Here is a 22,887-nt window from a genome sequence, read left to right as displayed (position 1 = left end):
CCCCCCCCCCCCCCCCCCCCACACACACAAAAATAATGCTAACATGATATTTGCTGCCACGCTATTGTTCACTCACGGTCTGTGTGATATCTTTCCACCACACTCTGTCTACTTAGTCTATTAAGATTGTAAACTTTTCAGGCTTTGGATTGTCTTCTATTTGCTCTTTGTACCATGGGAGGTTAGCACCATAGGGGGTATTTTAGACTCTCTTAGAATAAACTTAATCAATAAATATTGCTAAAGGTCTCAGTGGAACAATTAAATGTTTGTTTGGCCCTACTTTTCTGGGGTTTGTTTGTACTTTCCTAACTCTAATAGGAAATAACTGTTAGTTCATCAGTCTCCCACCATTACTTCAGTTTGGTGTCCTACCTCAGATAAGTCTTTCTTTATCAAACTTGTCTTCCTAATTGTTCATGTAATAATTTGTTCATCTAATATAATTCATTTAATAATTCCTCAGATACCATAGAATACAAACAGTATGGCATGTCCTCCATAGTTGAATGAGGACACATCCACTCTTCCTAATAACTACTATGTTATTCTAATCTTTCTATGCCATCAGCAGTGTCAGGTACAGAAAGGAAAAAGTGCATCTTCTTAATCTGCTATGCTCCTGTTCATTCACTTTCCCAATTTTAATATTCTTATTTTCTGCTTTCCAATCTGCCTTTTATTGTCTCTAAGTTTCAGAAGCAGCTCCTAGCTAGATAGAAACAGTTAACCTGGGGGTTGACCTTCACTAATCAGTCCTAGACCTAATATATAACAACAGAAATCATTATTGTAATGTCCCTTCTTTTCAGTTCCTTGAAAGAGCTTTATCTCTGTGATACAGTGTTCTCCTGTCTGCATATTTTGGATGCACCTATAAACTTTTTGACTTATATTTTAAAATAGCTTACAAAAGCAGTAAAAGAAGACTTTCTTGCTGAGGACTAAGGATAAGCTTGTTTTCTGTGTATTGCTCTTTGGGTAAAGGTAGTATAATGTTCCTTTCCTAGCTACAGAAATAAAATATTGTAATAAAAACCTAGCAGAGTCAGCACAACAGCAGGTCTCCCAGAGAGCAGAAGCACACACAACAAAGGAAAGAAGAAATTTCAGTAAGGTACAAGAAAGCCAGTTTACTTTGTTTTATCCAAACTATCTTCATAGGGATTCAGGTACCCCTGTATCATACCATAGAGGTATCTGGTGCATATTGATTTTTTTTATAAACGCATAAAGATGTTTTGTTAATTAAGTTACGGTTACAGACACACCTGAGCTGAGAGGCATCAGAAGTTTTTGCACCCTGGATAGTGGTGGTAGTTCTCAGTTTTGAAGCCCTCCAAATCAGTGCCCAAAGCTGTTGTGCTGCTCACCCACTCCTAACTACATTTCTGTGTGAGCCTGATAAACTTGTGTCCTTACCTGGCTAAACCATGCCAATTTTTTTAAGCCAATGACAGACATACTGGGGAGTGATGGGATTAGTATCAGACCTGGCCACCTATGGCTCTGCAGCCAAAATTACTAAGTATCCATTTATATCAGGTTCAATTTGGGGGTTCTTTGACTGGAGTCTAGATCAGGGCTTGAATTCATATCTCAAAAAGCTGTAGTAAGGCACCTTAACTACACTGCTGTCATGTCCCATAATTTTGTTAATACAAATAATAAATTAAGTTTTGCTTTTGTTGTCTCAGATGCATTAGCATCCATGGTATAATAATAAAAACAATCTTCTGTGCACAAACCTTATTTTAGGAAAGGGATTATTTTCTTTCTTATTTGCACTGACACTGCAAATGTGACCATTATTGATATTTAATATAATATAATTCAGCCAGTTAATGTTGCTCTACTTCCCAGCACCAAACTTGTACAATAATCTATATAAAATTAATTGTATCCTAGGGCTAGGGTGGGGGACCCCACCCCTCTACCCATCACCACTGCTGCTTTCTCTGTCAGTGTCCCAGCTGAGCCCAGCTCCTGAGCAACCTGACTGGAGTGAGCAGGATTGTAGCTTCCCCTGCTCCCAGAACAGCTCTGGGGAAAGCAACACTGGTGAGCACAGGAAAGAGGAACAGGGAGGGGAGATTCTTACCTGTGGACTTTAAGACTCCCTGGAGGTTCCTGCAGCCTGGTCTGTCTGCACCAGCGGGTGAGGAAGAGGGAGGCGTCTGGGTGCAGCCATTCCTATGGCACAGATTGGTGCTTCCACATTCACTTTTGCCAAATCCTCAATCCACCCCTCCCAGAAGTTTCACCAGGGGCTAGTCCTATTGTCAGGGTGGTTGCAAAAATGGGATTCAGACACCCCAGGTGGCACTAGCAGAATTGGTCTACTTTTCTAGACACCTAGCAGTGTCATAACACAACCCATGTTTTATTGAATCAACCAGAGTTGTCAGTCTCTTCAGAGATGCATGGATGGAAACCAGGGAGCTTGAAAATCAGTGTTGAGATGAATTGGCAGAAGTGCATGGGAAATCTTACATGCTGTTTAGGAATTTCAGTTCTGCTGTCTAATATGAATGGTCACTAAATTCACCTATGCTTTTTTATTTAAAAAACAGCCAAGCCAAAATTAGTGTTTAAGAATATGCACCTGCATAAATGGGCAGTTTTTCAAGAATATTCAGCACCTGCAGATTACACTCCATAGTGCTCTAGTTATTGCACAGTACTCGAAAATAATACCAATCATAACAATGAGGGGTGCAAACAGAAGTGACACTTGCCTGATCTGGTCCCCAAAAATGCTCTACAGCTGTGACTGAGCAGAGAAGTGCATGGATGCAAAGCACTTTAATGGCCTGATCCTGTAACAATCTGAACCCTCATTGCATGAGGGTTCAAATGATGTTTCAACCCATAGTCTTCTGCAGTGTGTACCTGCCTACGGAGAGGAATAGAGGGAATTTAGTCTGGGGGTTTTTCAGCCCCTGCTGGTGGGTGGGGTGGGTGAACTGAAACCCTTAAGATGGGGGGGTGGGGCTCCAATTCACCTACGCTGCCCTCTGGTGCAAGCTGTGGAACCCCTAGAACAAGCTTCCTCTGCTGCCTTCCCCCCTCGCATTCTGAAAAGGGGGACAGGCTGGGAGGGAGGAGTGTCTCTTGCTAGGGTAAACCAGCTGAAGGCTCACAGCCAGCAGCTAGATTCCCCTCTGCCCTAGAACCAACAGTGAACTTCTATTTTGTCTGGGGGATCTTTGTAACTCAGAACAGAAGTGTTCTGAATTACAGCAAGGAGCTGCACATCTATCTGCGCTCCAGATGGGCATCCCATAGTAGGAGCTCTACCAAGGCTGGGTCACACAACACAATGGAGATTAAAACCTTTCCAGAGATAGGGATTTTGCTACATTTAAAGTTGATCAACACTTTAAAATACAACTAAGAGTAATGATGTAAAAATGACATCATGAACATCATTTCTTATAACATCAGTCAAAATCAGTTTTTCTGTAATGTAAGTATTTGTCATAGTCAAAGTTATTATGTTGTTTATTCTTCAATTCAAATAACATTTAGAAAAAAGACATTCACTATAGGATTGTAATTCTGGGTAAGTTTGAACAGCTGCCATGAATTCCTTAAAACAATGTATATATAACACAAGTTCTTCTAACAGTGACCATCACACATTTTAATCAGGATGCTCCACACCCCATTTCAATAGGTACAAAATAAATAAAATAAAAATAAAATAAAATAAAATAAATAAAATTGTGTCCTGAGCAGGAATATTGGTAAAACTGCATTTAAGTCTCTGCTCTGATTTGTAGCACTAGGAGATCAGGATTTATGACAATTATAATGACAATAGATATGCCCAGTACAATCTTTTTGTTTGGCAAAATGGTTGGTCGTGGAAGAAAGATAAAACTAGAGGCAAGAAATTATGTGTAATTTCCATTTGTAAAGTCCATGTGTTATCTGAACCTTTAGTCCATATCCTAAAGAAAATTATTATTTCTTTTAGTCACTTGTCCTGTAATATTTTGGATGTATTTATATTTACAAGATTTGCAAGATTTTATTTATCCTGACTAAAATTGCTCTATTTATATTTGCAAGATTTTATTTATCCTGACTAAAATTGCTCTATAAAAGCACGACTTAGGTGCATGCAGCAGGGTTGCAGCTCCAACTGCCAATTATGCATGTGTCATGGGCAGGAACAAGACAGGTATAACCTTCCAGTGATGAATAAAAGTGCTTGTTCGTTTCAGGCCAATCAGTTGCTAGTGTTCTTAACAGGAAGGGGTATCAATGCCTGCTATTTTAATGTTGATTTTGAAGTAAGCCTTTACAGTGTCTGACCAGCTCTGGCTGCATGGATTAGAGAGTAAACATGAGCTTAGAAGTTGGATCTGACAAGACTTTGCGTTTTGTGATCCTACAAAATTTTCAAGATTCCTATCTCAAGGCATCTTGAAAATTTCACAAAGAGATGCAAAGAGGAGTCTTATATATAATGCCTAACAGCAGCAAGTGTGCATGTGGGGTGGGGAAGGGAAGGACTTTGTCTTGATTGGCAAGCAAACAGGATAGTGGTAAGCTCCCTCTGCACCCACTGCATCACACATACTTTAGGGGCTGGAAGATAGGTTGGAAGGGGAAGACCATCTCTGAAAAGGTGGAATTGTGGGTAAGGGCTGTTTTCCCCTCATTAACGTTAGTCCTGGGTGGAGTAGGCTAGAACATAAAGTTGTTGAAGTTAGCAAGTGGCAAATGAGAATTGACAAGCACAAAACAGAAGGCATCCCCTGAAGAAGTCAGGGAAGACACTGGGATTCCCAAAGTCTGATACAGTGAAGAGAGAACCCTTTTCTTAAACCTTTTACTTCTTCTGTTGGGGGGAGCTGGGAAGGTGTGACAGGCCACAAACAATTAAGAAAGGAATCATGGCCTGCAATGTATGAGTTACTACCAGGTAATTCCAAAAATGAGTTAAATTAATAAAGTTGCAAACTAATGGTACAATATCTCTTTTAAACTGTCTTGTTTCCTATGTGTCTGGGACAAGATATGCCAGTGTGCATCTAGACTCCTGGTTTTATTTGCTCTTTTGACTTCTACTACTGTATCATCAGTTTTGTTTGAAAAATATTTCCATGTTCATTTGGAACACACCCAACCTCTCTTCTTGCACAAAACTATATATCATCTGAATGTGGTTTCAAATGAAATACTTTCTGTTAGGCATAGTCCAAAACGCATGTAAAGCCTCCAGTTCCTCTAGGACTGTTGCTTTTACTCTTTGTAGACCTGCTTCAAAATTCATCTGAAACACATTTGCAGTGTTTTGTTACTAAGAAGGCTTAGAGAGACCTAGGCCATCTGTAGTCTGATTTTACAAAGAAAGATCTAGTATTTTATTCTTTATTTATCAGCTTTGGTGTCATTCTCATGTAAATGCAAGCAAACGTCAGTTATTTATCTGGAAAAGTTATCTGACTGCACAGACCCCATCAGATGCAATCCTTTCAGTCAGCACCTTGTTTTGCTTGGCCTTAAAAGCATATCTTTTGCTTCAGTATATTTACTTCATTCCAATTAGAATGACTTTTCAAGTCTAGCATAAACATACTTGATATGTGAAATTAAAACCTAAAAAGTGGTAATTCCATTAAAAGTAATATAAATCCAAATATTATAAGTGTGCTGCTTTATATACATAAGTAAGGAAATGCAATGTTAAAACAAATTATGCATAGGCTTCCATTACACAATCAAATAGAATTTTAAAACTTCCTCCTCTGAATACAGTTTTATTAATCTTTGCTCTTCCTTTGTCACGCATTGAGTAGATAGGGAATCTTTATCATTTATGTTTAGTTCCTTAACCAGCTTCTTGACAAGATGGTCAACTATTCAGTCCATTATACAATATAGGAAGTTTACAGACTTTCATTGTAACTGCCCCAATCACGTTTCATTTCATGCATAGTGCTGCAAACAGCCAAGGAGGTGTGATTCCAAGTACTTTAACTGATATGAAAAAGTTATATGTTTGCTTATAGTTTCCTCTAACAGATCAGCTAATATCACAAGCACTGCAATAGGAGGCTGTTGCAGAGCAATTTGCGCATACAGTCAGATGTTATCATTTCTAAAATTCATTCTAGAGCTCTTGGAAGGAGTTGAATAAATCCATGCCTAGAAATACCCATAACATGAAATCCATAATGAAACAGCACATGCATTTACTCTTTTTACAACTTTTTAGCTGTTGAAGAAGTTCTTTTCCTCATCCTTTTACTGTGTTCTGCTGAAATGCTGCAGGCATTTCTAGTCACCAAATGTATAAGGAATACATTTTTCTTGTTTCAAGGGAAATACTATAAGTTTTCATAAGATGTTTTCCATTAATATTTTACGAACAACAAGAAATATTTGAGGACATTCTATAGCCATAGAAGTCTACATAGAAAACTTATGAAAAGGGTTTTTTTGGTTTTTTTCAGTACTTGATTCTAAATATTTTTACTCATTGGAATAGTCCTACTGAAGTCAGTCACTGACATTGTGACTACTTGCTTAAGAAAATATTACTCAGGATACACATTTTTGAGGAACTGAATTTTAACCTAGAAAGTTTTAGAAATGTATTAAGAATTTTTTTAATTAGTAAAAGATTACCACTCAAAGGTCAATGAAATGACTAGTAACTCTAATCTTACAGAAAAACATATTTCCTGGGGATCTTATTGTTATTAGGGCTGTACAAAGCTTCGGGTCCTGATTCAATTCAGGGGAGAGTCAGCCCAATTTGGTGGCTAAATCTCTGAATCTGAATCTGAATTGATTCAGGGGACCAATTAAAAGGTCTGAATTGATTCAAAGCTCTCTGAATTGATTCAGAAAAGATTCGGAGAGCTTTGGCAATTTGAGCAGTTCCCACTCGCTGCTGCAGGGAGCTGAACCCAGACTCCAGGCTGGTAAGTAGGTGGTGGGGGAGGGGTGCCCAGAGAAGGGGGAAGGGACATTGGAGGACCCCTGCCAGGTCCCATCTGCTGCCTGCTACCCCAGACCTCCTGAGCACACTTGACCCCTGCCCACTCCCCCAGCCCCCCGCCATGGCTACCCTGCCTGGCCCCAGCTCCCAGTTGTTTAAAAAACAGCTCCTACTCCCTGGGTGCTGCCAGGTGGGGAGGGGGCAATCCCTGCTGCTACTCACTTCCCCACGCTGTGTGGGGGACTGTGCCATGAGCCCCCCAACCCCTCCTACAGTCCCAGCCCCCCCATGACAGCCCCACCTACCCCAGCTCCCAACCCTGGCCTCTGGCTGCTGCAGCAGCCTCAGGGATTCTGGGGACTCATGGAAGAGCCCTCCCTGCAGTGTGGGGCAGTGGGGGGCGGCAGGGATTGCTCCCCCTACCAGACAGGGTCAGTGAGTCCGGGGTGGGTTGGTTTCTTTAAGGGCCAGGAGCTGGTGCAGGCATGGTGGGGCTGAGACAGTGGGTAGAAGTAGGGGGGCTCATAGCAGAGCCCCAGCATGTGGCATGGGGCATTGTGGGGCAGCAGGGATTGCCTCCCACTAGGTAGGAGCTGGTGAGTGGGGCCTTTTTTTTTCCAAAGAACCAGGAGCTGGGGCTCAGCAGGGCAGTCACTGAGAGCAGGCAGGGGATGGTACCCATATAATCCAGAGATTAGGTTGATTCGGCAGGAGCTGAATCTCCAAATCGAATTTGGCCAAATTGATTCGAGACAGTGGTTTGAATCACCAAATCGAATCACTGTCCCCTGAATCGGCCAAATCCAAATTCGAAGTGAATACTAGCTGCTTTGCACAGGCCTAATTGTTATGCATATTTGGCACATTGATATTCCTACTAATACTATTTTGAGAATACTCCTGGAAACTATAGATATACTAGTAATGATCACAAATTTCTTTTCTGGTAGTAAAATAGAGTGTAGTTTGTTATTATTATGTCCCTTTAATCTTGGATACAGCTAGGACAGATATCTGCAAACCTATTAAATTATCTTTCATCCATTTATAATTTTCTTTTTAGCTTTTGCAATTTATAGATATTTATTTTATCTTCCTGTGGCAAATCTGTCAGTTCAGTACTTCAACTTTCCCATGGCTATAAAGTTTTTTTATGCCTTTAGGAATAGCAGGTGTACTGGTACCTGATATGTTGTGTCATACTGAATTCCCAAATGAAATACTCCACAGAAAACGGTTGAGGTTAGTTGTTTTTGTGTATGAAAATTTATTCCCCCACCAAGTCAAAAGCTAGAACCGAAGAGTTCTGAAATCGCATAACTTCTACAAAAGGTTGACAGTTTTATTTCTAAAATATAGTTGGAATTTCCCATAAGCCATTTAAAACTCAGGCTGTATCATAAATACAAAGAGCCAAGCTTAAGGACACTATGTCTGATGACCTCCTCTAACATTGCTAAGCTTTCCCTGGGACCTGAGCATATAAGAGCTCATATTGGGATTAGAATTTTATGGAAAGAGCTGTAAGGGTTAGAAATCTACAACGCCAGTGTTTTTTGTTTTTGTTTTTGGTTCGTTAGGTTTCAGTTCATTCTGTTGCCAGTCTTCATTTGAACAAATAGATCACATAGATTTTCATCAGCGATTTGGACGATGGGGTGAAATGCAACCTGTTTAAATTCGCTGATGATACCAAAATTTGGGGTGAGGTGAGCACACTAGTAGGGAGGGAAAGACTACAACAAGACCTGGATGGGTTACAGGAGTGGGCTGACATGAACAGGATGCGTTTTAATACTGACAAGTGCAGGGTGCTGCACATAGGCAGTAGAAACCAGCAGCACACTTATAGAATGGGAAACTCCCTTCTTGAGAGCACGGAGGCAGAAAGGGAACTTGGAGTCATTATTGACTCCAAGATGAACATGGGCCAACATTGCGAGGTCACGGTTGGCAGGGCTAACCGGACCTTGTCGTGCATCCACAGGTGCATCTCAAGTAGAGCCAGGGAGGTGATCCTCCCCCTCTATGCGACGCTGGTCAGGCCACAGCTGGAGTATTGTGTCCAGTTCTGTGCGCCCCATTTCAGGAAGGATGTGAACAACATTGAAAGGGTCCAGAGGAGGGCCACCTGCGTGATCCGGGGACTACAGGACAGACCCTACACTGAAAGACTGCAGGACCTAAACCTGTTCAGCCTCCACAAGAGAAGGCTGAGGGGGGACCTGGTGACTGTCTATAAACTCACTAGGGGGGACCAGAAGGGTTTAGGGGAGACACTGTTTCCCCTAGTGCCCCCTGGCATGACAAGGAACAATGAACACAAATTATTAGAGAGTAGATTTAGATTAGACATCCACAAGGACTACTTCACAGTTAGGGCGGCTAGGAGCTGGAACCAACTTCCTAGAGAAGTGGTGCTGGCTCCTACCATGGGGATCTTTAAGAAGAGGCCTGATGACTACCTGGCTGGACTCATTTGAGTCCAGTTTTTCTCCCGCCCAGGCGGGGGGTCGGACTTGAAGATCTACAAGGTCCCTTCCGACCCTACTTCTATGATTCTATGATTCTATGATTCTATGACTATAGCTTTCTGATTCCGTTTCATTTTCAGGATTTTGGAACGCTATGTTCAAGATCAAATTCCTGGTGCAGCAGTTGTTGTGGAATCTATTGGTGCCCGAAGGTTTGGACATGGCTATTCCGAAGAGGATTATTCCAAATCTGACTTGATGATCTATGCAATTGACCCTCAGACAAACCGAGCTATAATGAGGAACGAGCTTTTTAAGTATGTACCTTACATTATTTGTCTTTGATTATGTTTGAATCTTTTGCAGTCTATAAGGTTTTGAATTCTACATCTAGGAACCTTTCTGTTTAACAACCCTCAGTTCCATTTCCTATGATTTATGTATTGCTGTGGGGAAACATAAGGTTTGCGTATTGGTCCCACAGTTCATTCTAGGAAGAGAAACCTTGCACTCTCAGTGGGTTGATGGGCAAGAACTTAAACAAAGAGATTCTACCTGTTGTCAAAAATAGGACACGACAGTTGATGGATTCAATATAGTGCTAAATATACACTCGCAGTGTACTTGGTGATGGATGGACATTTGCAAGCATAACAAGAACTGAGACTATTTTTTGACAGTTTCAGAGAAATCAAGGATTAAGTGTGCATGGAGGCTAAGTTATCCTCTCGATTCTAGATATGGGTCCTCTGGCAGTAGGTAGCTTCTGGGACTCAGTCTGTAGGAATGTCGGTATGTCAGCTTTCATAAGCACTTTGTTCACTTTTAAATATAGACAAATATGTTCCCTTTCTCCCACATAAAGAATCACTCTTAGATCCATTATTTTCACCTTAGTTTCCATATGTATTTTCATATCTTTCCCTGTTTCTATATGAACACAAGAAAAAGCTAACCTAGTTTTTCTTCCAACTGTACTATTACCTGCTGTTTCCTTGAATATATTTTATTTTATTTTTTGCTTCAATCTCAGTGACAGCTAGACCTGAATGTTCAGCAATGGCGTAAAGCATTTTGTATCAATCAGAAGTCTAAAAAGCAAATGGCTATGAGCCATCTCATACATTGTGATTTATGAAGGGTTTATTCTCCAAAGTTCTAAACTTTAGTAGAGCTGAATTATGACCTAAGAGAAGCTGGATTCATACATTCACAGATTATAAAGTCAGACAGGATGGTTATGATTGTCTGACCTTTCTGTACAGCACAGACAACATAAAGACTTTCTTGAATTAGAATAACATATCTATTTCTGTTTGGAGTACTCTGTCTTTTAGAAAAATATGCCATCTCAATTTAAACATATCCAGCATATAGAAAAAACATTGCAAAACGTGAAGAAGTTATTCCAGTGGTAAATTATTCTCATTATTAAAACTTTGTGTTTAATTTGTAGTTAAATTTATCTATCTTCAGCTTCCAGCTCTTGGGTGGTTATAGCTTTATATTAGGGCTGTGTGAAGCTTCAGGTGCTGATTTGATTCAGAGGAGATTTGGCCTGATTCGGCGGCCAAATCTCTGAATCCAAATTGAATCAGGAGGCCAATTAAAGGTCCGAATCAATTCAAAGCTCTCCAAATTGATTCAGAAAAGATTCGAAGAGCTTCAGCAATTTGGGCAGTCCCTGCTCACTGCAGCAGGGAGCTGGACCCAAACTCTATGCTGGTAAGTAGTGGGTAGGGGAGGGGGGGGCTGCAGTAAGGGGGAGGGAACCATGGGGAACCCCTGCCAGGCCCCATCCTGTGCCTGCTTCCCCAGCCCCCCGAGTGCCCCGTGACCCCTGCCTGCTTCCCCAGTCCCTGCCCCATGGCTGCCCCACCCAGTCTCAGCTCCTGGTTCTTTAAAAAAACAGCCCCCACTCACCAGCTGCTGCCAGGTGGGAGAGGCAATCCCTGCTGCTATTCACACTGTGTGAGGGGCTCTGCAATGAGCCCCCTGACCCCCACCCACTGTCTCAGCCCCCCATGGCTGTCCCACCTGCCCCAGCTCCTGGCTCTCAAAAAAAAAACAAACAACAAAAACCAAAAACCTGGACTCAGTGGCTGCTGCAATGGCCCTCAGGGCTTCTAGGGACTTGTGACAGAGCCCCCACCATGCCGTGTGCAGCAGCAGGGGGCAGCAGGGATCATCCCCCCAACCTGGCAGCAGCCAGTGAGTATGGGCACTTTTTTTTTCAAAGATCCGGGAGCTGGTGCTGGGCGGGGCTTGGAGAGCGGGCAAGGGATGGGGCCTGTGTGATTCAGAGATTTGGATGATTCAGCAGCAGCTGAATGTCTGAATTAGATTTGGCCAAATCGATTTGGGACAGTGATTTGAATCACCAAATCAAATCACTGTCCCCCATATCTGCCGAATATGAATCCGAAGTGAATACTAGCCCTTTCGCACAGGCCTACTTTATATGCTATACTGAAGAGCACTTGCTATCAGTACAATTTCCCCATGCATAGACTATGTGAATCTCTAAACTTTTTCAGTCATTGCTTCATATTTTATTTCAAGGCATTGATATAAAGGCCAAATAAATTACAGCCAACAAGCGATGCCTCTACAACCCTACTAAAAATGTACCTCATACTGATGATCCACTATTTAGCTTTTAAAATCTGTCAACCAGTTTGTAATCCATGTAATAGGTGCCACAGATAAGCAAATGGAAGGTAAAACAGACAAGATATATGGAATAGCTTTCTGGTGGGATATCATATAATTGGATAAGGGTGAAATAGTCACTTCACAATGTTATACAGAGACATACAGATGGACATAGGAAGATATTTCAACACACTTAAAAAAAAAAATCACATGCACAGCAAGAGGAAAATATTTTGGAGAGTGTAAAGGTCCACTGAAAAAGCAAAGAAAAAATGTGGTACTGCACCACAGAATGAACCCAAAACCTAATAATCCCACTGGTTGCATTCATAGTTCTCAGCAAAGCCGGCAGTGGGGTTTCACCCCCTGGTAGGATAACCTGGCTCCCATATTAAAGATGGGAGATGTAGCTGCATGCAAGATAAATTAAAATTAACAGTGATCATATTTTAGGCCCCACTCAGTTCTGTATTCCTGATGTTCCTTGATTTTGCACTTCAAAATAGCACATTTGATCATGAAGTTGTGGTCTTGGGAGGCCTGAATGATTCTGCCATGCTCTGGTTAACATTTGAACAAAATTGGAGTACACAGGTCTTCAGTATGTGTTCCTGCTGGCATGATTATGCCGTTCCTTGTAGTTCTTTACTAAATGTCCCAGGTACCTTTCCAAACTTGGGTACCAAACCTGGTAATTCAAATTCCCTGCCTTTCCACTACCACTGTTGTCCATAAATAAGCTAGTGTCTATATATGTAGGCAATTACCTGTTTCTTGCCTACAGAATTTATTTTGCAGATATGTTGCCTTTGGGTGGGCAGAGAGTTTGGCAGACAGAAGTGCGGCTCCCAACTGTAACTTGGAATGTTTGTAGGAAGCATCACAAAGTGACAAAACAAAAGTTTACTGCTGGCTCTGGGGGAGGAAATCTAGCTGCTGGTTGCAAGCCTGAAGCTGGTTTCCCCTAGCAACAGCCCCTCCTCCCGCCCAACCTGTCCCTGTTTTCATAATGGGTGGGGTAAAGTAAACAGAGGGAGCTCATTCTAGGGGTTCCAGCAGGTGCTGGAGGGCAGGGTGGATGAATTAGAGCCCCTGCCACCTCGGGGCAGGGTGGAGACTCCAATACACCCACCCCATCCTCCAGCAGGGACTGAACAAACACTAGACTGAACTCCCTCCCCTCCCTTTTTCCCCTCCTTTTCTGAAAACAGTAACAGGCTGGGAGGCAGCACAGACACAATTTACAGAAGATGATATGTTTTGAAATGTCTTCATCTGAACCCACATGCAATGAGGTTTTAGATTTTCACCCAACCAACCATTTTTAAGTAGTCTACAGCCATGCATTTGTGTTTGGTCATGGCTATAGACCACTTTCTGTGGCCAGATTGGGTGAAAATTGTCACTTCTGTCTGCACCCTAGAAGTGCATCTTTTCTAGCTATGTCTTAGATGCACAGTGCTTTAGACCCAGAGGATTGGTTAAAATAGAGATTTCCCAAATGTAAGGAAAAAGCATTAGTTTTCCTTAGTATGAACAGCTACAGGATAATACCAACTTGGAAAACAACCTAATTAAAATGCTTCATGTGCATGCACAGTCAGCTTATTTTTTTCCCCTTCAAAAGCTTTTAAATATTTAAATCAGCAAAATCCTGGAGAATGCTTTCCTAGCTTTTGGGTAGAGATGAATGTGTCATCTTAGTAAAGTAAAAGAGAGAAATGAAGTGAGGGGTTCATTGCTTGAAATCTAAAGCATTAAAACATTTTAGCTAGTGATAGGTTATCTCAAGAGTTTTGGTTCATATAAATGTAAATGCTTATCCAATGCTAAACACAAGTTATTTCCCAGCAAATGCAGCCTTTCTGTATGAAGTTGAAATCTTCGGGGGGTGGGGAGGGGAGGAGTGGAACAAGATTGCCAAGTTTCATTCTCTGAAAAATAACCATAAATTTAAGTTTAGGATACTATCACGGATTCATAAGGGAAAGCCACCTTCAAAAAAACTGTATAGGATGGGTGAGCCAAATTCTAAGGCTTCAGGCAGACATTACACTTAAGATGCCATAAACTACTTAATTGCATCTTAAAGTGTAAGTGGGCCACGTGTTCGGGGGATTAATGAGTCAAGAAAACAGGAAACTAGCTACAAAGTTATTACACAAAAATGTTATGTTGTTATGTATGTTTTGTTATGCATCCATAGGACTAAGGAGGGTCCAGTATGGCAATCTATTTCTACTTCCCAACCCACTCCCAGCACCTGGGGTGGGATGGGTAGGAAGCAGATCTCTGTTAAGATCCTAGCCAAGGGGAACCCCTCCTGCCACAGACCTCCCACAGCAGACCCAGTACTGGACCCAGGCCTGGAATGGGCCCATTTTTCCCCCCTGGCCCACCCCACTCCCCATGGCTGAGCAATGGGACAGGTTAGTGGCAGGGCTCCAGTAAGCCCCAAGCCAGGCAGAAATTCCCCATTGTAGCTCCCCCCAGGTAGACACCAGCAGGTGGGCCAGGGCCAGGGTGAGGGTTCTATGGAGTCCACCCAGCTAGGTGGGGATAAGAAAACCCAAGGGCCAGGACTTCCGCACCTGGGAAGACTCCAGCTCAGGGGGCCAAGATGGCGGGGGGGGGGAAGTGTTCCCCTTCCCCCCTGCATGTCAGCAATATGCTGGTGCAGCCACATGTGCCGGGGAATTTCAATGCCCTCATAGCTGGGTAGACCAGAGCTCAGGGAGATTCCAGACCAGCTGGGGAAATGGTCAGAAGCCTGGGGCTCCCCCCAATGTGGACAGATGCCCCCTTGGGGCCGGCTGAGGTTAGGGGGACTGTTTCCTTCTCTGCGGAGGACAGCAAGGGATTGGAGGCATGTGCTGACCAGCTAAGCAGGGATGGCCCAGGTGGCTGGCAGGCTGGGAAGCATGCTCTAGCTCCTCTCACTTTTTGGCGTAGGCCAGTGCAAGCCTCTGCTCGCTTTTCCCAACTGAAAAGTAAATATTTGTTATGTTCAGCATCAGTTCAATTTACACAGCTTTGAGAAACTTCTGTTGATGAATCAATTATGCCTCAGGCTTTTTAACTATCTGTACTAAGACTCTGAAAAAGGGATAACATTTACATACATAATCACTGCAGTACTGATGTACACTGAAGACTGTACTGTCTTCATCTGCACTTTTGCGATTGATCATATATGATCCATCTTGGTCTGTATGCTGTCTTGTGAATGCACATTGAGTTTAGAAAATCTAGTTCAGATTGCTACTGCACATCAGTATAGCAAAAACTGTAAAAAGTTAACTCTCCACCTACCAGTCAAGCTTGAAAAGGCTGTGAAACCACTTAGACTGTATTAGGGACTAAAACTGTCAACTTCTTTATTTTTATTTCCCGAAGGAAAGGTGTTGAATCCACAACAGCTTTAGTACATTTATTCATCTTAAAACATTTTATGTTTTAAAAAAATGCTTTCTTAAGTTGTTGCACTGTGCATCATGTTTCATCCCTGAATGAATTTGTATGGTTGAGTTATGACCCCTTAAAATAAGGGTTTGTAAAGAAAGTGATAACAGAATTTTAACTGAGTGAATGTTAAAGTCTCCCAAAGGTATAATTCTGGCAAAGCTAAATACTTACATATTCTTCATCAGCGTGCAGCACAACTAGCATACTCCAGTGACATCTAGTGTGCACATGAGAAATTGGTGCTCTGGGCTCACTTTTTGCTTGTATTTTCCACATTTGTCTCATAGATACTGCTTAATTTATGGCAAGGTATTTTTGCTGAATTACCAAAAGCAATATTTTATGAAAAAGGCTAAAAGTTTCATTATGAATGTTAATAAAACACAGTAATACAAAACAACGAGTTCTTTTTAAAGGAACATAAAGGGCACTTCAAGAGGTTATGGATCTGGGAATAATTAGTCACTGCCCTCATATCAACTAAACATTATGGAAATAATGCTGGCTATTCCATAGTTCAAGGTGAGTTGAGCTTTGCACTTAAATAGAAATTCAACTCATTTTCTATATAGGTTGATTCCAACATATCTCCCGAATCCCTTCAGATATGTTTAGAAAGGTTAATTAGTATTGAGCAACTCACCACTGTAGAGCATGTGCAAAGCACGATGCATTGCCATAATCCAGTGTTAGATTCTCGAATGTAAGGGTTGCTACTCTGAACAGATCACCTACCAGCCAAAGAGTGGGGCAGGAGTTGTATGCAGTTATTTTTGCATGCAGTACTTCCTTGCTGCATTTGAGCACTTGGCCTCTGGCATTATCCACAGGAATTTTACAGGGTTTTTCCATGTGATGATGACAGGATATAGAAGCAGATAAAAAATAACTTCAGTTCCTCTCTTTTATTTGGTGTTTCAACACTGCATTAATAGGAAATACATCACTAATAACACTGAAATGTGGATTATGAAGTGTATTATTAGTAAAGTTTATAAGTACATTAAGATGAGTTTTGCACAGTGGCAGTACATATTTATTAGCTCAGTTGAATAGCAATTGAATCGTAATGAAGTGTGTTGCAAGTTTTGTTTTGTGATATTGAAGGTTCTTAGATGGGAAACTGCTGGATATCAACAAAGAATTTCAACCATACCTTGGGCAAGGAGGGCGTATTTTGGAAATCCGTACCCCAGATGTAGTAGCCAATGTCAAGAAACAGGCACAAGCTGTGGGCTACACAGAAGGAGCCTTACTTGCTCTGGCTGTGATAATCGTCCTTTGCTGTGTGCCTGCTATTTTAATAGTTATGGTCAGCTACAAACAGTAAGTATAATAATATCCTTCTCCTCATCATCATCATTTCTGGACAGTACTATGTTTTTATTTACATTTGTTACATATATGATGGGAAAACTGTTTGAAATTACAAACTGGCCCAAATCAAAGCCATAGGTCCTGGGTGGGAGATTGATTTGTGAATACGGATTGTGCTCTAAATTTAACTATGATATACATTTCTCTTTCTTATGAGCTTATTCAGAACTGTGTCCAAATATGTACCAATCGTGGCTGGTTCAATGTATGATTCAAATTTTGTAGATCAGGCCAGGTTCTCAGTCAGACAAAATAAGAACTGAAACAAATATGGAATATGTATATATAACAAAGGAACAAACAAGTTGCTTTCTGTTTGTTGTTTTGTTTTGTTTTCCCATTTCTATACATTTCCTGGGTCCAATTAGGACAGAACTGCATGTGCAGAATGGGCCACTGAGAGGTTGGTCTTAAAGCATTTTTAGCAGAATTCAAAGCAAGATATACCAGAGAACTAATGAGTATCTGTTTACTTGAGATTTCCAGTCCTGTTACAAACTCAAGTAATTTTCATAGTCAGTGGGCACATCTACATGTGCATTACTGCACCTTTCCAATGTGCATTACATTTAGTACCTCCAATGTGAGATACTAAATGTACACTAGGCTGCGCTAATGTGCAGCAGCACATTTGCTTACTTTTTTAGTGACGCTTAATGTGCAGTAGACTATTTTACTGCACATTAGTGTAATGTCATAGTTTTTTACATGATGCTTTAATGCACAGTAAAATAGCCTACTGTATGTTAAAGCACACACACAGATACACCCACTTCGACTTTGAGAGCTAATATATACCTATTATTAAAGAAACAGTGTGTATACACAGATTCTGTAAGTTTTTAATAATTATCAAGCTAAAATGCAGTTAAATTATTCCACCCCTTTCTCTAAAGTGTAATTCATAATCAAATACTAACACTCCTATACATCCTCGTATATCTCAGTCCCTCCACTTCTCTTTGAAGGCCAAGTGAAGTGGATTACGGCATGCTGTAAAAATTGGAAAACCTGTAGGACATAAGACCTCAGGTAGGAGCAGAGATTTCCAAAGTCCCCTGTCCTTTCAAAGAGTGCCCTAGAAATCGGAGAATAAAGAAGCGTTAGTGCCTCTGCATTCTGCAGCTGTGGCAATATATCACTGTCTGACTTCTCTCAGAAGAGAATAGTCCTCCAGCAACATTCACCCCCTTTCCCTCCCCTCCTCACTAAACTCTGCTACTCCAGCAAGGAGCAGAATATGTACCTTTCACAATCCCCACATTGTGCTGCAGGGAAATACCAACTAACCATCAGGGTCAGGGTTACCATCTGTTGGCAGACATACTAAGAGAGTCTGAAGAGCACAGGTGCACAAAGGTCCCTCTCCACAGCTGCGCAGTGGTAGCGCTTCAGGCTTTCCACTCTTCAGGGCCTCAGCATCTGAATGTCCATAAATGTTACTCTGGATAAGTTTTTCTACTCAGAGAACAAAACTGGGAGAATTATCCCAGACTATTTGAATGTGTGTATTTAGTCTAAGACAAGAGACCGTGAAGAAGCTAGGGTACCATAATAGATAAAATAAACAATTGATATCTAGATCGCAAGCCTTTGATATGGTACAACATTCCAAGTAAGAATATAGATTGGCTAGTCAGTCACACCATTCCTTCCTGCACTATCATTAAGGATAGAGTAAAATAATGTGTCAGTTTCAGCTCTGCCAAAAGTGGTGGCAACTACATGAACATTAATGGAGTTATACTTGCTTATAGTACAGCTAAATGTGGCTGTATATCAGTCAGTCTCCATACTGCATTTTCTGTTAATTCCATATTGGGCTTGCAAAGAGAAAATAAAGTTTCCTTACAAGTATAAGATGAGTAACAACTCTTCTAAAATCTATATTTCTTATAATTTGCAACATTTAAAAGTTAAGTTAGTATAATCTGTAATTCATCATTCTGCTTCTGTTGTGTTATAAATCAATTATACTTATCCTTTTAAAGAGACCTCATTACATTAAAAAAATGAGTTGTTTTGTAGGCTCTATAAATAGTTGGCTCAGAAGAGGAGCTAAAATACAGCTACTTCTAACTAGCTAATATTTGTTTCAGTGGATGAACATTAATTTCATCAGTTACTGTTTTATTGAAATATTCCTTTAAAAAGAGTTTAAAAGGCTACTGGCTTGATTAACTCCTCCACTGCTTGGGGCACGAGCACTCTTTGGTCGCTAACAGAAGTGAAAAAAAACAAACAAACCTCTCTTTACTGAAAGAAGTATTGTGTTGTTGGACTCAGTGACACAGCACCTGTATAGATCTGGTGCTTCAGCAGGGCTTTTTGGCACATTTATCTAATAGATCCACTGAAGTGCTTGATCTAGATATACAGACATTGGGCAAGCTGGGTCCAACTAATGCAATGCCTCTTCTGGGGGTGTACCAAGTTAAAGTAAAGCACTGTTTTATTTTGTTTTGTTTTGTTTTATGTCTGTAAGCAGTCTATGGGTGCTTGTGCAGTCCACATTTTTGCCCTTTTTGTGCTGCAATGGTGTGACTGTTTGCATGGGCAGGTTTTCTGGATGCTTTAAAAGTCTTTCGGGTACATTAAACTAAAACTCTTCAGATGTAGTTTAGTTTAACTCACAACAAATTAAAGCATTGCCTCCATGGATTCATTGCATGCAAACACAAAGGCACTCAAAACATGCAATGATCCTCTTTGTCTACCTGATGGTGCTGCAACTTTTTTGTAGTTCACCCCTTCAAATTGCTTCTGCTTTAGAATTACTTCCACTTTTTTATCTTGTATTGTGTGCTGGTTCCCTCCTTCCACAGCTGCCTGGCAGGGCATGGGATGGGGGCGGGGGGCTGCGCAGAACCATCCCACTCTCCTGTGGCGCCAGCCAGGGACCGGGCTTAATTCATTCGAAAACCTAATACATGCAAACACTGATGCGATGCTCCAAAATAAACAAGTTTAAATTTTATAAACCTATTTAATTTAATGAGGATTAAACCCCATGACATGTACAGGTGCCCTATGATATCAAACCCCAGGGGTCGCAAGAAGCCCTTCTGTGAGACATTGATGGAGGAGTATGTGATACACTGCCCAGATTTCATAGCACAATGTCCCTCCTGAAATAGACCTTTACAGTCGTTAGTCGTCTTTTCCCCAGGTACAAACTTTAACCAGGAGATCTCTACCACACAATATGCTTCCCAGGATTATATTCCAAGACTGGAACAAGCCTCCTATACATGCATAGTACCCTAAATTACTACCCAGTACAGGTGAGCAGCTACATGTCCACATCCATACTGTGTAGCAACTATGACAATTTATGCCAACTCAGGTGTAATTTGATATCTGCATTATGCAGGTATCAAATTTACAGCCAATTAGTTACTACGCAGTAACACACATGTAGACGCCTTACTGTTCAGTAACACTGTGTGTGGACTGACTTGGTACTAATTTTACTCCCAAGTCAAATCACACACAGCGTTAATGTGATTTAATGCCTGCACATATTTAATGCCTGCACCAGCCTATTTCTGCTTACTGCACAGTAAATTTAATGCAATGTAAATACACATATAGGAGCGCCCACTGCCTACAAAATTTGTACCAATCAATCCTTATCAAACACAGCTTTGGGTTACATTTAGTTTTTATAATTTGAAATAGTTACTTTAAAGGAAAAAAGCAAATCACAGATTCTCCTTTACTTCAGCAATCAGATCCCAAATATAGCAGAATTTTTAGGAGTTTTAAGGAATCTGCTCAGCTGCAGTTGATTGTAAATCAGTTTTGTTGTCTTAAAATGTTTTTGTTTTTTTTACAATTGGACTTCCCACCAAACCACTGCAAATAATTATGGTATTATGAAAAATAAATCAATAAAATAGCCCACTGAGAATAAAAGTTATTTTCATTTGAATAAAAACACTCTACTGTTTTGAATGGTTTTGGAAATAAGCCTATTTCTTGGGTTACTCCTCCTGGTTATTTTTAAATGAGTTTTAATATAGTTTTCTGATAACAATGTTATCAGTATTAGCTACTAAAGTGTGCCACTTAGTGTTCAGATTATAGCTGAGTAAATGTGCACATAGAATAGAACTATTACAATTTGTCCAATATTAAAACTTTTTTCAAGTGTAGTAGGTACATTTTTCAGAACTTGCCACCCCAGTGATCAGCTTGGCACTCAATGAATTAAATTTACATATAATATTTTATAAAAATAACAGTTTAACTGAATGAGTCCTACATTGCTTACTTTTCGATGTGAAATTATCACTGACAAAGCTGACTTAAGTGTCTGCATTTACTACTTGTAAATGAGCCACAAATTGATGGTTATTCTTTTCTAATATACAATAGCTTTGAAATGCACTATTCAGCACAAATAAAAAAGCAAATTTGCAAAAATATATTCTGAGTTAATAAAAAAAAGGTGTTGAGTTACAGATGGAAGCCAAAACCATTATTCTACCTAACTTATACACTATTTTTTTAATGTCCTCCAAATAAGTTAAAATGATAGGACAATAAATATATCTTCAGTATTCCACTTTTTAAAATCCTTATTCCTACCATGATATTCATGTCTGGGTGGTTTTCCAGTTTTTCTTAGCTCATATAACTGCTTTTTCTATAATTCATATTTATGCTTTTGTAGAAGACAGGCACAAAAAGAATTACAAGCTTTTCAATTCCTCAAAAATTATAGTTCTGCATTTTTATGTGTAAAATAATTAAGTGACTTTTAGTTTACTAGTAATATTAGGTTTCAATTTTGGGACAATTTTAGAAATGGAACTCTACTAACCTGTTTTTTTCTTTTTCTTTTTCTTTTTCTTCTTTTCTTTTATTTTTTATTTTTATTTTTTTTGCACAACGAAACAGATTTAAAGAGTAAGTACTTACTTTTAGCTTTTTTTTCCTAACATCCTGTTTAAGACTACTTATAGCTAGTGAATTTATTTTCTTAATTATTTACAAGAATAAGAGAACTTGATATTCCAGGCAATACTTGTATTTATTCTTTGTGAAAAAGAAATTGTTAATATAGTTAACTGTAGAATTCATTGCTGCCTGAGATCTTTGTTTGGCTGAATATAAAAAGGACATTAGTATCTTAAGAACATTTAATAAAAAGCAATATTGTATGCTAAGATAGGGATAGCAGGGTGTTCCCTGTTTTTACAGAGAGCAAAGAGAAAGCTTGAACCTTCTTTTTTTACAGCATCAAGTAAATAAATGGCAGGGACTTCATACTGAAGGGAAAATAATGCAACTGTAGAAGTGGTGCAATATGGGGAGAGACATGGAGCAAGCTTTACTGCATTCATGCCAGATATTAGGGTAGTATACATGCAGTACTTAAAAAATAACATAAGAATGGGATGGAATAGGAGTTTTCAGTCCTCAATTTTGCAGTTTAAATTTCTGTTCATTTCTGTAATTCTGGATATTGCCTAGAATGACTCATTTAATGACTTATGTCTACCAAGTTTTTGAAAGGGGAGATATTCTTCAAGACAAAATATAGTACAGAATTCATGGGTTTCCTAGCTCTGTATATGTATTCAATGTTTAAAAGAAGTCATTAAGTAAAAAATCAACTTCTGCTGAAATGATCATAAAAAAATAATGACCCAGGGAGCAATTATTTATCACTTAGTATAAACATCTTCACTTTTTTGAAACACAAAATCAGTCAGCCAAATCCATCCCTGGTGTAACCAACTTAATTTAAGTGGAAAATACACCACAGATAATTTGGTAATAATCTGCAGTACAGGTTTCTCTTGATTTATGCAGGCTCTGTATGTGCAAATTTGCTCTTATGTAATGAGCATTTTTAGACCCATAATTCATTATATGCAAAGGCAATTCACCTTTATGCAATCGGCATAAGCGCCCCTGAGGAAAAACCCTTTTCCTTATTTATAT

At 40.1% G+C, this 22,887-nt stretch overlaps 1 protein-coding gene across 4 annotated transcripts in view; it reads left to right on the top strand.

Annotated features, from left to right (window-relative positions):
- PCDH15 (protocadherin related 15) overlaps positions 1-22,887 on the top strand; it is a 1,188,119-nt gene that overhangs the window by 1,124,895 nt on the left and 40,337 nt on the right. For all 4 annotated transcript variants that reach the window (XM_019507771.1, XM_019507770.1, XM_019507773.1 and 1 more), the window contains 3 exons: positions 9,576-9,752; positions 16,663-16,881; positions 21,838-21,846. In XM_019507771.1, coding sequence (XP_019363316.1) covers positions 9,576-9,752; positions 16,663-16,881; positions 21,838-21,846 — 405 coding nt within the window. The remainder of the gene's footprint in view (positions 1-9,575; positions 9,753-16,662; positions 16,882-21,837; positions 21,847-22,887) is intronic.

The sequence above is a fragment of the Gavialis gangeticus genome, unplaced genomic scaffold (assembly GCF_001723915.1).
Source record: "Gavialis gangeticus isolate Ggan-Ray unplaced genomic scaffold, GavGan_comp1, whole genome shotgun sequence".
NCBI lineage: Eukaryota > Metazoa > Chordata > Crocodylia > Gavialidae > Gavialis > Gavialis gangeticus.
This window is presented reverse-complemented; position numbering and strand designations above follow the sequence as displayed.